Raw genomic sequence first — 16259 nt, 5'->3', positions numbered from 1 at the left:
CACCAAGGACAGCCAGAGCACCTCTGCACCTGGACTCCATGGGAAAATTAACAGAATACTGTCTATTGAGACTTGGTCTAGGGACCTGCAAGATCTTAACCCCAGGGAGGTTCCACGGAACTCACTCCACAAGTGACCGAGTGCATTCTGTGTTTTCTCCCATTGACTGCAATGATAGATTTTGACAGCTCTCCAAAGTACTGATTTATTTAGTACTCTAAAATCGATAACTGGTTATCTGCAACATATCGACTTGGTTTTGGTCTCTAAATTATTATAAAAATCTGCTTCATTTTTATAAATTGGTGTTGGATTTCTTTCGAGTCGTGTCAGTTACTTATATTGGTGTTGTGAAATGCTTCACACATGTTGCCCTAAGCAGCCTGACTGCTTTTTGCCACTCTACCAGGACTGAGCTAAGGTTAACTGGCGTGAATCCGAGGTCCACTTCTGGGTGACCTGCTAGTATTGCATGGTAAGACACCCAGTCATACCACATAATACTTCCACCTTGCTACATTCGCATATTCATGTATACCTTCCACTGTGGGGGCTCTCTACCCTTCTAGTGACATTTAATTATGTGTCAGATTTTGGCTCTGCATGGTCTATATAAAATGGGACAACTGCAATCATTTTCTGATTGACAGGAGTATTTCTTTCATTCTTCCTAAGTATAATTTTTATAAACATGTTCAGATAAGGGACGATCTTACCAAACTGGAGACTTCTCACTCTGGAACGAGTTAAATAGTTTTTCTAGGTTTACTGTGGAAACATCACGGTGACCATATTTAATTGACTATCTGATGATTTGACTAAATGTGGATAAATAGTCTGAGCAAATATGGTGTGTTCGATCTGCAGACACAAAATGTTAATCGCAATCAGTATGGGTCACCACATGTTCAAATGTGCTAATTAAAGTTACAACAGTACAAAGTGATTAATCGATTATATTAAATGCCACACAAATTATGCACAGTTAAGGTGTTTATGTATTCAAAGTTTCCAAGATGTAGCCGTTAACCTGCTGATAATGTACATTCATTTATTGATTGGTCACAGCTCGCTACATTAAGGGTGAATGTTGCTAGAATACCATTTAATTTTCTTTAAAAGAGCACAAATATGACTCCTCTCTGCTTGAAGCTAGTTACTGGTACTAATATACAGAGGAGCTATATTATATGTATTTATTTGTGAAAATAACTACTGCAAAACTTTGTATACCACAAGAGTGGAACAGAACTGTACCTCCTAGCTTTGATAATTAGCGGGGTCAGCTGCGGCATTATGTTTTTATCCTAAAACTGTTATCTATGGTGCTAGAGGTACAGTTAAACACAAGTAATTTCACGAAACCTGGGCCCAATATTTGTGTCGCGGTTAGTCAATATTAATTTACAAGTGTGGTTTTGTGTTTAATGGTACATTTTATTTTGTTTATGATTATCTTTATTTTATGTTGATGCATTTCTTTTCCCATTCCCTCATACTAATAAAAAAAAATATAAACAAAATTGTGTAGCTCACCAATAATAGGACTCATGACAAGAGTCTCCTCACAAGTAAACATACCAGGTCAGTCAGACTGTGAAAATGAAGATCAAAATGTGATAATCGAACCAACATACCAGCATTGGCTTTCATACCTGCTGGATTGTACCCACTACCTGAACTTTAGAGAATGGTTTTAAAAAACAGGATTTGTGTATCTAGCATTTCTACAAGGTTTCACATTTGACTTTTTTGATAGTTCACATAGACGTTTTAGAGTTAATAACATAATTCAGTAATTAAGGAGGCAGGGCTACCACGAAGGCAACAGAGTGAATAATCTGTTTTTTAATTGCTTTTTAATATGACATTTAATTTTTTTCAGACCTGAATCTGTAGAAGCTACACCAGTGATTGTAGAGAAGACAAACATTTATCCACATCAGTTGTATACCAGCACTTCTCATCATTCTCACAATTATATTGGGTTACCATATGCAGTAAGTATTAAAAATAAAGATATTAGATGTATAATTTATTATCTCACACGTTTTTACTGACATATTGAAAAAAGTACCTGTTGTGGCACATTTGTGTTCAGGCTATCTTTAATGTAATGTACTATTGTCAAAAGGTGGTTCTCAAGAATTGGATCTTTCATTAATTCACTTCCTTGAATTATTTCTTCCTGCCGGGCCTAGAACCCTCGTGTTAAAATAGCTGTTCTAAAAATACTGAATTAACTTTACCTTTTGTACAGACTCTCCATCTAAGCATATGGTCCAAGGTGGAGAGGCCCTGAACTCGTCTCTTCACAGACGCTTCCCTTTTTGTGTTTTTGTTTTTCTATTTTTAACTTCTGTTTGAGCAAAAGGGAATCCTCATGATCTCTGCTGTTTCTGTGAAAAAATCTTCAACTTGAACTTTCCAGTTTGAGATGCAGGCAGCATGAAAACTGAGGTTTGAGAAAGATTATTTGTAGTCTTTTTATTTATTTGTGGTGCATGTTATTTTCCCTGTCATTTCTACCCTCTCAAGTACAAGGTGCAATTCCTCTCATCCTGTCTCTCTGCTTCTCTGGCCCGTAGTAGGAGAAAAATACCTTAACCTTTGAGATTTATATTAGTTTATAGTGCCTTAAACCAGAGTAAAAAAAATGGTACTGTCGCCACAAGTTTGCGTTGAAACATGGTAATGCAATCTCAAGAAGACACAGCAAGTCAATTTTGAAACCACCATCAATGTCAAGACCATTACCATTGACAAAAACACATCTTCTTCTTCTGTCGCAGAGACATACCACTCCATCACCTTAAGAGAAGGACATTGCCAAGCTCCTTAGATTCAGAGTACTCCAGGGTGTACTCGCCTACAAGGAATGTGGTACCGGTGGTCAGTCTGTTCCTTAGTTCTTCACCCGGCGGTCTGTTTCCGCACTTTTCATCAGTGCCACCAGCTACACCTGTTTTGCCACAGCAACCAAAGTGACCAGTGGTCCCACAGGTTTCATCTAGGTATAAAGAAACTCCATGGAGAAAGGAACATGCTAGATTTAAAAAAAGATCTAGATCCCCTAGAAGATCTAGATCCCTGTCAAGATGCCACAGACGTTGTAATGGAAGATCATCTTTAGGCAGAACCTTTACTAGGCAACACTTTTCCCCATAAACGTCACACTCTATGCATTGCTGTATTAGAGATTACTCTTCGACACTTGTGGATACTCCACCAGCGAGAGTATCACCAATAGACAGCATAAATACCCTCGATGAAGTCTTGGTAAGAGAAGCTACTAAGATCAACATCCCTATCCCGACATTGATGTTTTTTTAAAAAACTCTTTACCATAGGACTTCTTTAAAACCTTTGTTGCTCTTGGTTCCAGGTATTTTGGAACCCGCCATGCAACTGTTTCTAGCATCAGTTTCTGTGAAAGCTGACCTTCCAGACTGATGAAAAATATAAATTACTTGATCAAGACAACCTGGACTGCAGAGGGCCTGCTCAGACAGGTCGGTGTCGAGCAGAGAGGCCCTGAAGAAGGAGCCTTTCTTAAGTCGCACTATCTAGATTAAGCGGCCCATACCCCGTGGGCTGCCTCCACCGCTCTGACACTTCTACTGCAGAGCACCTGGCACCTGTGTGTGTAGCTTAACACTGGAGAATATATTGTATCTGAATTCTCAAAGCTCACTACTGTCACCACCCTCAGGAAGTTTGTCACCTTCCAGTATCAACTGATAAACTCAACAGAGGTGATTCCAGTGTGTGCTCGCCCCTTCCCCCATCTAGGACTCTAGACATCCTGCAAAGGAGATCTGGACAATGGCCCTCCGCCGGCTTTCTGGCAATGGACAAGCCGCTCACAAGAGGTGAAGCTGACAGCAGAGGACTCCTCATGCCCCTAAAGGAGCTCACGAGAGAACTTGTGTGTCCCTTGCGTTGGGAGCGAGTTCATATGGCCACAACCTGTGCATCAAAATGCATCAGCAATGGGGAAGGATAAAGGGGCAGTGCAGCCCAGTCAGGCTACAATTGACACATTCACTAGGCTAACTCCTGGTGCAGACAAATCAGATGGCCATGACCACAAGGCTCCTACACTCTAGGCCATCCAGGACTCCCAAAGTTCACTCAAATGCAAGATAGGCGAACTGTGCCTGGACTTGTCGCTACTGAGACAAGGCCTGCAAAATACAGTGGAGGGGGAGACTTAGGCAGAGGGCCACACACAACAGACCGCAGTGTCCATCCTCCAGCTCAAGGTGAGCACGCTGGAAGCCAGAGTGCAGGACGTAGAGGACAGCTCGAGAAGAAACAACATCTGCATCGTGAGAATTTCGAAGGGAGCGGGGGCTCCCACCCTGTTCACCCACCTGTTCACTTACTAACGGACATGTCATGGATCCCAGTGACGGAGCTGTCACCCTGCTTTGTAGTGGAGCATGCTCACAGGCCTCTAGTGTTGCGTCCACCACCAGGGGCCCCACCATGGCCAATAACATCAAGACTTCTGAACTTCATAGATACACTATCCTCCGAGAGGCCTGAAAAAAGCGAAAACTCTTATGCGGGTCGACCCCAGTCCTGCTTTTTCCAGACTCCATCTTTAAAGTCCAACAGCAGTACCGCTCGTTCCAGGCTGTGAAGGAGATGCTGAGAGCCTTGCAAATCCAATATATGTTATAGTTCCCGGACCACCTTAAAGTCATCTATAAGGATAGTACCCACTTTCTTCCACACACCTGATGGCAAATGGACTTGACTCCTTCACCCCCGGTCCCTCTGCCCTGACTCGCCGAAAGGGGAGAGAGGGGGCATTAAGTGGACACAACTTTGGCATCGCACAAGGAGGAGCAGGAAGCAACACCGCTCCATAGATCCAGCCCACATCATACCAAAACATTTGCGCCCTGCAGAGTCTGGGTGTTAGAAATTGTGATTTCTGATTGACAGACGTATGCACCCTGTCCAAGCAGGAACCACAGCCATAGTCAGGGTAAGTTAGATACATTCTAAAAGTGAACCTGTCCTCACCCCCTTGTAGTTTGGCACAGAGCAGTCTGGCTTAACTCTAGAGGCAATGTGCAAACTATTTCTGAAACACTTCCAACAGTGAAACAGAGAAAGCACCACACAAAAAGATACCACTCCTAGTTACATAATATATCTTAATTTAATGAACAAAACAAGACCAAAACAAGAAAAAAACAAAACGTAGAAGTTGAGATATGAACTTTTAGACATTCAACTTGGTTATTGGGCCTATAAGCATAAAGCGGCAATCAGGGTATCTGGTCGGGGTAAACCAAGTGAAATCCAAAAGTTCAGGCCAACCGTCATGGAGCGCAGGTTGGATACAGTCCCAACAAGTCCTGCTGGCTATTGTGAGGAGACAGGGCACAGCCTATTTTGGTGCAACTGGGCTGTGCTTGCCTGATATCTGATACTAACTTGACAGAGTGTATGCTGGAATCCTGCTAACTAGGCCCGAGCACCAGTGTTCTTTCCCTAAACTGTACCATAGTTTCCACAATTGGAACACCCCTGACACACAGCTAAGTCCCTTGTAAAAGGTACCAGTGGTACCAAGGGCTCTGTGACCAAGGAGGGTTCCTAAGGAGGGCAGCATGTATTGTGCCACCCTAAGGAACCTCTCACCAAACACATGCACACTGACATTCCAGATTGTGTGTGCTGGTGGGGCGAAAAAAGTAAAGTCGACATGGCATCCATCTCAGGGTGCCATGTCCACAAACCACTGCTGATGGCATAGGTAAATCACCCCTCTAGCAGGCCTTACAGCCCTAAGGCAGGGTGCACTATACCACAGGTGAGCACATAGCTTCATGAGAAATATGCCCCTACAGTGTATAAGTCCATCCTTAGAGATTCTAAGTGCAGTGTGGCCATTTTGAATACATGGGCTAGGAGTTTGTCATTAAATACTCCACAGCTTCACAATGGCTTCACTGAAGACTGGGAAGTTTGGTATCAAACGTCTCAGCACACTAACCCCACACTGATGTCAGTGTTAGATTTCTTGTAAAATGCACAAACAAGGCACCTTAGACATGCCCCCTGTATTTTACCCAACCTTTTAGTGCAGGACTGACCTGTCTGTGCCAATCTGCCACTAAAAGACAAGCTTCTGACCTCATGGAGTGAGGGCCTTTGTGCTCTCTGAAGTCAGAAACAAAGCCTGCTCTGGGTGGAGGTGCTTCACAACTACCCCCTGCAGGAACTGCAACACTTAGCAGTGAGCCTCAAAGCCCCATGCCTCCTGTTACAGTGCCCCTGAGTACTCTAGCTACTGGAGATGTCTGTGCCAAAAATAAAGTCCCACTTTTGGCTGCACGTTTTGCAGGAAAATTAGGAAAAACAAGGAGGAGTGACCACTTCAGCTGGGACCACCCCTAATGTTTTCAGAGCTGAAGTGACCTCCTTGCAGAATCCTCCATCTTTGGTTGGAGGATAGGGACCCATAGGGTCTGGAATATGCCTCCCTCCCCAAAAGGAGTAGGCACAGGAAGGGTGTAGCTGTCCTCCGGGACAGGAACCATTGGCTACTGCCCACTGACCCCGGTAACACCCCTAAATCTAGTATTTAGGGGCTCCCCAGAACCTTACTCTCCAGATTCCTGGCGACCTCAAGAAGAAGTACTGCTAAGCCAACCCCAGCAGAGAAGACTGAAGACACCAACTGACTTGGTCCCAGCCCTACCGGCCTGTCTGCAGCTTCAGAAGCCCTGCTACAAATAGGTGGCGCATCCTGCAGGACCAGCGACCTCTACAAACCCCCAGAGGACAGCAGCTCTATCCACAAGAAACTCCCAAAAGGACTCCGGAACCCCCCCCCCCCACCCCCGGATTTGCGAGTCCTGCCCACTCTGCACACGATGCCCACTGCCCGTGTCCAGGTGTCCCACCGGTCCAGAGCAGGTCCCAAGGTGGTTCTGACCTTGTGTCCACCCTGGGTTGACCCCTCCTGGCCACTACGCCTGCAGCCTCAAACCAGAGTACCCCTTTGACCGCAACAGAATCCGATGAAGATTTCCGACGCCTAAAGGTACTCCTACACCCGCAGCCCCCAGACCTTGTGGAATCCAACCCACAGTTCAGCGACGTTCAGCAGGCGGCCCTCCTCCTTGTACAGCCTGTGGCTTTCCGGAACTGCCCCTCTGAGCCTAGGCTGCAGCATCTTTTGTGACCCCTGGGGTCCTCTTATTGAAATGTTTTGTACACCCAGCCTTGTGTTTGCACCCTGCACCCTGCCTCCCCTGTGCTGCTGATGGTGTGTGATTGGTGCCTTCCTGTGGCCCCTCTGGTGCTCTCCTACACCCCCCAGGTCTGCTCCCGGAAGACGCATGTACTTACCTGCAAGCAGATCTGTTACCCTCAGTCCTCATAGGATTCCATTGCAAATCCAACACCAACTTTGACCTCTGCACCTAGCCTTGTGTTGCTTGTGGTGCACTTTTGGGGTCAACCTAAACTTTGCCCTATGGACATCCTAATCTCCGAAGACTGAAGTTGTGTACTTATCTGTTAACCATACTAATACTTTCCCACTCCTAGGACTCCATGGACTCCAATGGAAAATTGCACTGTCAACTTTTGAAATAGAAAATTGCTACTTACTTGTTAACTGCATTATTTGCTAAAACCAAACAAAGTACATTTGATACATATGCTTGATACCTACTTACAACTGTACTTACCTGCAACTAAGTTCTTCTGTTCTAGTAATAAAGTAATAAAATATATTTTTCATATATAAAAACAATTGGCCTGGAGTTAGTTATTGAGTGTGTGCCTCATTTCTTGACTGTGTGTATACAACAAATGCTTTGCACTACCCTCTGATAAGGCTAACTGCTCGACACACTACCACAAAAGAGAAAATTAGTATTCTCTTCCAGGGGATCCTCATCAATAGTCATAAACATTGAATATTCCCGCCCTTGTGCGGGGACCCCGGAGCATATATCAAATACACACATATCATACATGTGTAATAAACAATCATGCAGGCTATCATGTTAAAAACAGGCTAAAAATGCTTTATTTCTATGAAGTTTTTTTTTTTATTTTTTAAATACTACAATAGAGCATAAATATGTACCCAAGCTCCTAAAACTAGGCTTAGTGAAGTGAGCAGTAGCAAACTCAAGAGAAAAAATAGAAAAAACTGCATTGAAAAACACTGAAGCATTCTTAGCCAATAGACTGCATGCAGGTTAACACAGGAGAACCATAAAAACTTTGGCACCGTGCCTTTAAGACCCTGAGCACCTCCAGTATCCCACCATGCCTCAGGGGTGAAGGAAAGGTGACAGTTGGTTCACAGTTAGGTCAGTTCTTTTTTCCGGCTTCTTCTGAGAGGATCCTGGAGCATTGAGCTCTCAGTTTTTCTGAGTTTTCCTCAGAAACATTCTTTAAAAAAGCGTTTTTTCACTTTTCACTCGACAAATAACATCTTTGTCTGAGCTAGGAAGGTTTTTTCTGACAGAAAAATGCCTTCTCTTTTTGTCAAATGCCCTGCTTGTGGGAAGAAGAAGGCCCAGTCAGATCCCCACTCTCTGTGCATAGTGTGCCTGCCTCAGAGTCACTGCCCTGACACTTGTAAATACTGCAAGAACATGTCTAGGAGGACTCTGAAAGACAGAGAGAAGATCCGGCTTCATGGGCTTCAGGAGAGGAAAAGAACATCGTCTTCCTCACTTCCCAGACAGCCAGAAGGCCATTCTCAGGAGAGAATGGCCCGGTCGACGTCGACAGGTAGGAAAGTGCCTGTTTGTTCACCGTTGACGTCGTCGCTACCACCGCCTCACCGGCATAGATCGCCGTCGACGGCGACACACCCGCCGTTGAAGGAAACGGCGTCGAGGGGACATCAGAGCAGGGGCAGGTCTCCGTCGACGGCAACCCGCCGATCGACGTCGAGCCATCACCGGCGTGCCCGGTCGCCGCCAAAGGCTGTGCGCCCCCCGACGTCAGGACACACGGCGTCAAGATCACCACGACGGCAAGAGAAACATCCGCCGTCAACCTCCCATCGCTCCACGTCGAGGCACACGACGGCGAGCAGGTCGAGGTCCAAGGAACGTCGTTCAACGTCAAGGCACTCAACGTCAAGGCACTCAACGTCGAGGCAGGACCAACCGGCTGGGGGGCCTTCGACGTCGAAACAGCCGTCGACGTCGACGCAGGTTTTACCTGTCCCGCAGGGAGCAGGACATCGCCCCACGCCAGACAAGTCGCCATCTCCAGTGGTCTCCATACCGAGCGACTCTTCTCGGTCAAGAGCGGCATCATCTGGGCATGTCTCGCCCATCAATCTATCTCCGAGATGGCTGGAGAGCCTCAACAGACCAGCGGCCTCCCCAGATTCGCAATATTCGCGAATGTATTCGCCTACTGCCTCCCTGCCAAGAACGCCATCACCGACAGCCAGGGCAGAACGGGCTCGTTCAGCTCCTCGCCAACCGACCACGAGGCCTAGACGCTCGGCTACAGCGTCTCGCAGCAGATCTCGCTCTCAACGGAGATCCAGGTCCCGGTCAAGGAGAAGATCACCCTCTTGGTCTTCATCAGGTTCTTCTGTCGGGCGTTACTCACCCACCCTTACAGATTCACCACCTGCTAGAGTCTCACCGGTGGATGATATTACCACATTCAACGAGGTTTTGCTAAGGGGAGCGCAGAAACTTAACATAGACGTTCCAGAACCATCTACCTCCTCATCGATCATCTTTGAGACTCTACAACAGAGATCAGCGTCGAAAAAGTTGCTGCCTCTAGTGCCTGGCTTGCTGCAGCCAACCATGGACACTTTTCTGGCCCCAGCCTCGCTTAAGTCTGCCCCGGCTAGGATCCTTAAAAAATACAAGGCTCCAGAACAGGACCCTTTATTCCTTAGAAAGGATCCGCCACCGGACTCGGTGATCATAGCTGCCGCCCGTAAGACCCACTCAGTGGCATCCTCATCCACGGTACCCCCAGATAAGGAGAGCAGGCATCTAGACTCTCTAGGGAGGAAGATATGCGGGACGGCGGCTTCAGCAATGAAGGTCTCCAGTGCGTCTGCGCTCCTGGGCAGGTACGATCGTTCTCTGTGGGATTCCCTCAGTAGATTTACAGAAAAGTTGCCCAGAGAAGACAGGCAAGACTTCCAGGAGATACTGCAGGAAGGATGCCTGGTATCCAACCAGGTTATCAGCGCGGCAGCGGATGGGGCGGATTTGGCTGCTCATGGGTACGCACATGGTATCTGTGCGAGGAGATCTTCCTGGCTGAGGCTCACTGGCTTGAAACAGGAAGCACAACAACGCATCCTGAATCTGCCATTTGCCGGGAACTCTCTATTCGGTGCCCATGCAGATGAAGAGATGGCCCGCATGAAGACAGAGGTGGATACCTTGAAGGCGGTGGGCCTCGAAAGAAAGAAAGATTTCAGGAGGAGGTACAGGCCGTATGATAGGCGCCCTTTCCAGCAGAGGGTTCAAACCCCTCATTGGTCACAAAGGTCACAGCAGCGACAGGGACGCCCTCTTTTTCAACGAAGAAACACAAGGGAGCGAGGGTCAAGCAGACCTCAACAATCCACTCCGAAAGCTCCCACTAAGCAATGAAATCTCGCTTCCCTCGACACTGTACACCACTCCGGTGGGGGGAAGTATTACGGCTTATCTTCACGAGTGGCACTCTATCACAAGAGACAAATGGGTGCTCAACATTGTCGAACATGGCTATTCTCTTCTTTTCAAACAGCCTCCACCACGCTTGCCACCAACCAAAGACAATCCATCTCAGCTTGCTACGCAAGGAGGCTCTCGCCCTCCTGAGAAAAAATGCCATAGAAAAGGTTCCACCCGCACGAAGAGGACAGGGGGTATACTCCCGTTACTTTCTAGTGGCAAAGAAGGGTCGAGAGGGAGTTTTCAGGCCAATCCTGGATCTACGGCTGCTAAACAAATACATAAGGAAGCAGAAGTTCAGAACGCTAGCGCTTCACCAGATTTTCCCTCAACTGCATCAGGGAGACTGGATGTGCTCCATCGATCTGCAGGATGCATATTTTCACATCCCAATAGCTCCGAAACACCGAAAATTCCTGCGCTTCCGAGTAGCGTTACAGCATTACCAGTTCAGGGTTCTACCTTTTGGCCTGAAGTCTGCCCCAAGAGTTTTCTCGAAATGTATGGCAGTGGTGGCGGCACATCTCCGAAGACAAAGGATATACATATATCCATACCTAGACGACTGGCTACTAAAGGCTTCTTCACCGGAGCAGGCGAGAAGCCACCGGGACATTGTACTAGGAGTTTGCGAAGCTCTAGGTCTTCAGGTAAATTACCAGAAGTCAACCTTGACTCCAACGCAGAATCTTCACTACCTAGGAGCTATCATAAACACAGAACTACAAAAAGTGTATCCTTCGGAGGAACGACTATCCTCAATAAACAAAAAGTGCCAGGACCTGTTGAGAGCCAGTGCACCTACGGCACGTCAGGTGACATCACTACTGGGCTCCATGGCATCGTGCATTTTTATTGTTCCAAATGCCAGACTCCACATGAGACCCCTCCAAGAGGCGTTGGAGACCAACTGGAGCCAAAGAACAGGTCGCTGGGAGGACAAGGTGCGGCTACCGGAGGTAGCACTTCAATCATTGAGATGGTGGATGCACAGACCTCACCTGTCAGTGGGTGCTCCGTTTCACCAGGTGCTTCCATCCGACACCCTAGTAACGGATGCATCTCTTCAGGGATGGGGGGCTCATCTGGGTCCTTTTCAAGCGCAGGGTCTGTGGTCGGACAAGGAAAAGCAGTACCACATCAATCTGCTAGAACTCAGAGCGGTCCACCTTGCTCTCAAGTCTTTCATACCTCTAATTCAGGGGAAAACTCTCTTGATACAGACGGACAATACAACCACGATGTATTACTTGAACAAACAGGGGGGAACGAGGTCCCTACCCCTATCGCGAGAGTCCCAAACGATATGGCATTGGCTCCTGGCCAGAGGAATGTCAATTAAAGCAGTTCACCTGCCAGGTCAGCAGAACGTGGAAGCAGACTTTCTAAGCAGACACCTGGAGGACGTTCACGATTGGGTCCTACACGACGAAGTCGCAGAATACATCTTTGCGCAATGGGGTCGGCCTCAGCTGGACCTCTTCGCAGACGAAGTAAACAAGAAATGCCCAGACTTCGCATCCAGGTTCTACCATCCGGGATCTCGGGGGAATGCCCTGTTGATCGACTGGTCAGGGACATTTCTTTACGCTTTTCCGCCGATTCCCCTCATTCCGGCAGTGATCAGCAAACTTCACAGATCCAGGACCAGAATGATTCTTATAGCGCCGCAATGGCCCCGACAGTTTTGGTACATGGATCTCCTCAACCTGTCGGAAGAACCTCACAGGAGGCTGCCGTGCAGACCGGATCTTCTGAGCAGAATGGAGGGCAGGATTCTACATCCCAACCTACCCTCTCTGAGCTTAACAGCATGGCTCCTGAATTCCTGCAGTATGGGCACCTAGGACTCTCGCAGGAGTGCATGAGCATCTTGAAAGAGTCCAAACGACCTTCCACGCGGCGTTCCTACGCTTTTAAGTGGAAGAGATTCTACATATGGTGCTGTCAACAAGGACATAATCCCATACGGGCGCAGGAGGATGTCATACTGTCCTATTTGCTTCATCTAGCGAAGTCCGGTCTGCAGGTATCATCTATTAAGGTACATTTGTCTGCTATTACTGCCTATCGCAAATCGCCTTCTCAGGAATCCTTCTTTACAAAACCTGTAGTAAAGGATTTCTTGGAAGGTTTGAAGAAAAGTTTTTCCGCCAATTCGGAGGCCTTCTCCTCCATGGGAACTGAACATAGTCCTGGCAAAACTTATGGGCCCTCCTTTCGAGCCTATCCACAAGGCCTCTTTACAACACCTTACGTGGAAGACGGCTTTCCTAGTGGCCATTACTTCAGCAAGGAGGGTCAGTGAAATCCAGGCCTTGTCTGCGAAAGAACCGTACACGGTTTTTCATGACAATAGAGTGGTTCTACGAACTCACCCATCTTTCCTTCCGAAGGTGGTCTCAGAGTTCCATATTAATCAGACCATAACTTTACCGACGTTCTTTCCCAATCCGGAGACTCCGGCAGAGAAAGCATTACACTCATTAGACTTGAAAAGAGTGTTGAAATTTTATCTGGACAAAATCGATTAGACATTCTAACCGCTTGTTTGTGAACTATGGTCATTTAAGGACAGGAGAGGCAGCATCTAAGCGAACAATTTCTAGATGGATAGTTTCTTGCATTGTTAATACTTACCAGCTAGCTAATAGACAATTGCTAGCGCGGCCTAGAGCGCATTCCACAAGGGGTAAAGCGGCTACTGCTGCTCTCCTTAACAATATTCCTATATCTGAGATTTGTAAGGCTGCTACGTGGAAGTCTGTCCATACGTTTACAAGACATTATTGTTTGGACTCAGATGCTAGAGCGGATGCCCAAGTGGGGCAGGCCTCTCTAAGAAATCTATTTGGGTAAGACATATCTATTTCCTGCACTTCTATCGGACAGTCCGCTGGGTTTGGGGATGGGCTTGCTAATCTATTCAATGTTTATGACTATTGATGAGGATCCCCTGGAAGAGAAGGATAAGTTACTTACCTGTAAATCCTAGTTCTCTTCCAGGGGTATCCTCATCAAAGTCATAAACAACCCACCCTCCTCCCCGGACGCACGTCTCCTAGAAGTGCAGGACAGACTGTGTCTTGAATCAGTTATACAAATTGTCACCGTTAAAAGAACTGATCTAACTGTGAACCAACTGTCACCTTTCCTTCACCCCTGAGGCATGGTGGGATACTGGAGGTGCTCAGGGTCTTAAAGGCACGGTGCCAAAGTTTTTATGGTTCTCCTGTGTTAACCTGCATGCAGCGTATTGGCTAAGAATGCTTCAGTGTTTTTCAATGCAGTTTTTTCTATTTTTTCTCTAGAGTTTGCTACTGCTCACTTCACTAAGCCTAGTTTTAGGAGCTTGGGTACATATTTATGCTCTATTGTAGTATTTAAAAAATAAAAAAAAAAACTTCATAGAAATAAAGCATTTTTAGCCTGTTTTTAACATGATAGCCTGCATGATTGTTTATTACACATGTATGATATGTGTGTATTTGATATATGCTCCGGGGTCCCCGCACAAGGGCGGGAATATTCAATGTTTATGACTTTGATGAGGATACCCCTGGAAGAGAACTAGGATTTACAGGTAAGTAACTTATCCTTATCTACTTTAGCCTCAGTTAAGCATCTGGGGAACCCCTGGACTCTGTTCACACTAGATCTCATTTTGATATAGTATATACAGAGCCAGCTTCTTACATATATTTCCTGCCTTTTAATTACGTAGCACTGTGAACTTTGGGCTACATAGGGCCTGTATTAGGGTTGACTTATATGTAATAAAAGGTGATATTACGACTTGGCAAGGGGTTATAATTGTCAGGTGTATATAGCAGTGTAACACTGCCTTCCGGCTGCAGTGGCAGCCCTGGGATAGGTTTTAAAGAACAACTTAAGTGAGTGGTGCAATCAGTGGTACGGGCCCACAAGTAGCATTTAATTTACATGCCCTCAGCACATATAGTGCACTTTACTAGGGACTTATAAGTAAATTAAATATGCCAACGAGGTAAATGCCAATCAAACCATGTTTTAGAGAGAGGGCACAAGCACTTTAGCACTGGTTAGTAGTATTGAAGTGCACCAAGTCCTAAGGCCAAAAAAAAAACGAATTCAGGAAAAGGTGGAGGGAAAAATGCAAAAGGTTTGGGGCGACCCCGCAGAGAGGGCCATTTCCAAAACGGGCTCACTAAGACACAGATTCTGAAACAGGGCTCCCTGAACAGGCAGGACTCCCCAGTCTCCCTTGCAAGGAAAGCAACCAGATAGCCAATCCCATAGCAGTAAAGATGGCTATGCTGGGGTATCCAGTCTCCCCTCTATACGTGTTTAGTTGTTTTAGATATTTGCAGGTTGGGTTGGTTTGTTTCATCATTACCAAGGTGACCGATGCTTCAACCGGAGAAGTGTAGAGACATGAGAGGGATGGGAATTTTTATGGTTTTTTGCCAGGTTCCTCTCCTGCAACACCTTATAAGCACACACCCTTGATGGTAGCCACTCCGCATTCTAGCCCAGCAGCCTGCCTGAAATTGCTGTCCTGGAATGTAAACGGCCTCAACGACAAAATAAAAAGATGGCTGACCATGCAATATATCATTAGATTACACCCTGCTGTCCTACTACTAGGTGCTCCTTTCGTTCGAAAAACAGGTACACCAGCGTAAACCACTCTGTTACACCCGAAGCTCAAGAGGAGGTTGGGGGGCATTCTTCTTGGAAAAAAATGTACCATCTGACTCTCCATAGGACCGCCACTGATCCCTCTGGTAGCTTCGCCTTGTTGGTAGGGTTACTAGAGGGACAGCCATGGACACTAGCTAGTGTATATATTTCACTGTAGTTACTAGACTCCACGTTGCAGGCCGTGACAGATACAACTCCAGGGACAATAATAAAAGGAGGCTGTGATGGACTCCCAACAGGACACGAACGCCCTATAAACGGAAGCCATGAGTCTTGTAGACCTTTGGCACCTACACCAGACAGACAGTTCACATAGTTCTCTTCCCCACATAGAACCTTCTCCTGCATCGACTACACATTCTACTACCCAAATGGCTCACTGACCATTCCCCAGTAATGACCCACGGCCCGGCCTCTTGCACTAATGGTGGTGACAGGACTGCTCCTTTTCTGACTTTCTTTGATACCGTCACAGACTACTTTGCCCTAAGTGAGGGTACGATGTCCTCCCCTGAAACATTATTGGAAGCTATCAAAATGATGATTCTAGGCACGGCTCTGTCGTTCATTAGCAGGAAGTTGGCACAGTTGGAGGGGGAGCTCTGCCCGCTGGAGGCTGCCTGGACCGACATCCCTCCTGAGACAATACAGCGAGTCCTAGAACTGGCACACGCGGAATATAAACAGCAGCCCCTGGATACGGCCGTACTGAACCGGCTCCATGTCCAGGGCAGGGCATACGAAGTGGGCGATAAAGCGGGGAAACTGCATTACTGGACAACCGGGGTGTGAAATGCCAGCATTTTTGTTGCAGAGTTGCTTGCCCACACAGGGTTAATACTCTGAATTGCACCACATATAGTGGCCAAGATCGCA

At 46.8% G+C, this 16259-nt stretch overlaps 1 protein-coding gene across 5 annotated transcripts in view; it reads left to right on the top strand.

Moving 5' to 3' along the window:
* Window positions 1-16259, top strand: part of KMT2E (lysine methyltransferase 2E (inactive)) — a 1466695-nt gene that overhangs the window by 304435 nt on the left and 1146001 nt on the right. For all 5 annotated transcript variants that reach the window (XR_011202375.1, XM_069229869.1, XM_069229870.1 and 2 more), the window contains one exon: window positions 1886-2000. Coding sequence is in view for 4 of the 5 variants with exons in the window: in XM_069229869.1 (XP_069085970.1) it covers window positions 1886-2000 (115 nt within the window). In the remaining variant the exon portion in view is untranslated. The remainder of the gene's footprint in view (window positions 1-1885; window positions 2001-16259) is intronic.

The sequence above is a fragment of the Pleurodeles waltl genome, chromosome 4_1 (assembly GCF_031143425.1).
Source record: "Pleurodeles waltl isolate 20211129_DDA chromosome 4_1, aPleWal1.hap1.20221129, whole genome shotgun sequence".
NCBI lineage: Eukaryota > Metazoa > Chordata > Amphibia > Caudata > Salamandridae > Pleurodeles > Pleurodeles waltl.
Note: the sequence above shows the minus strand (reverse complement) of the source record. Positions and strands in the feature narration are given on the sequence as shown.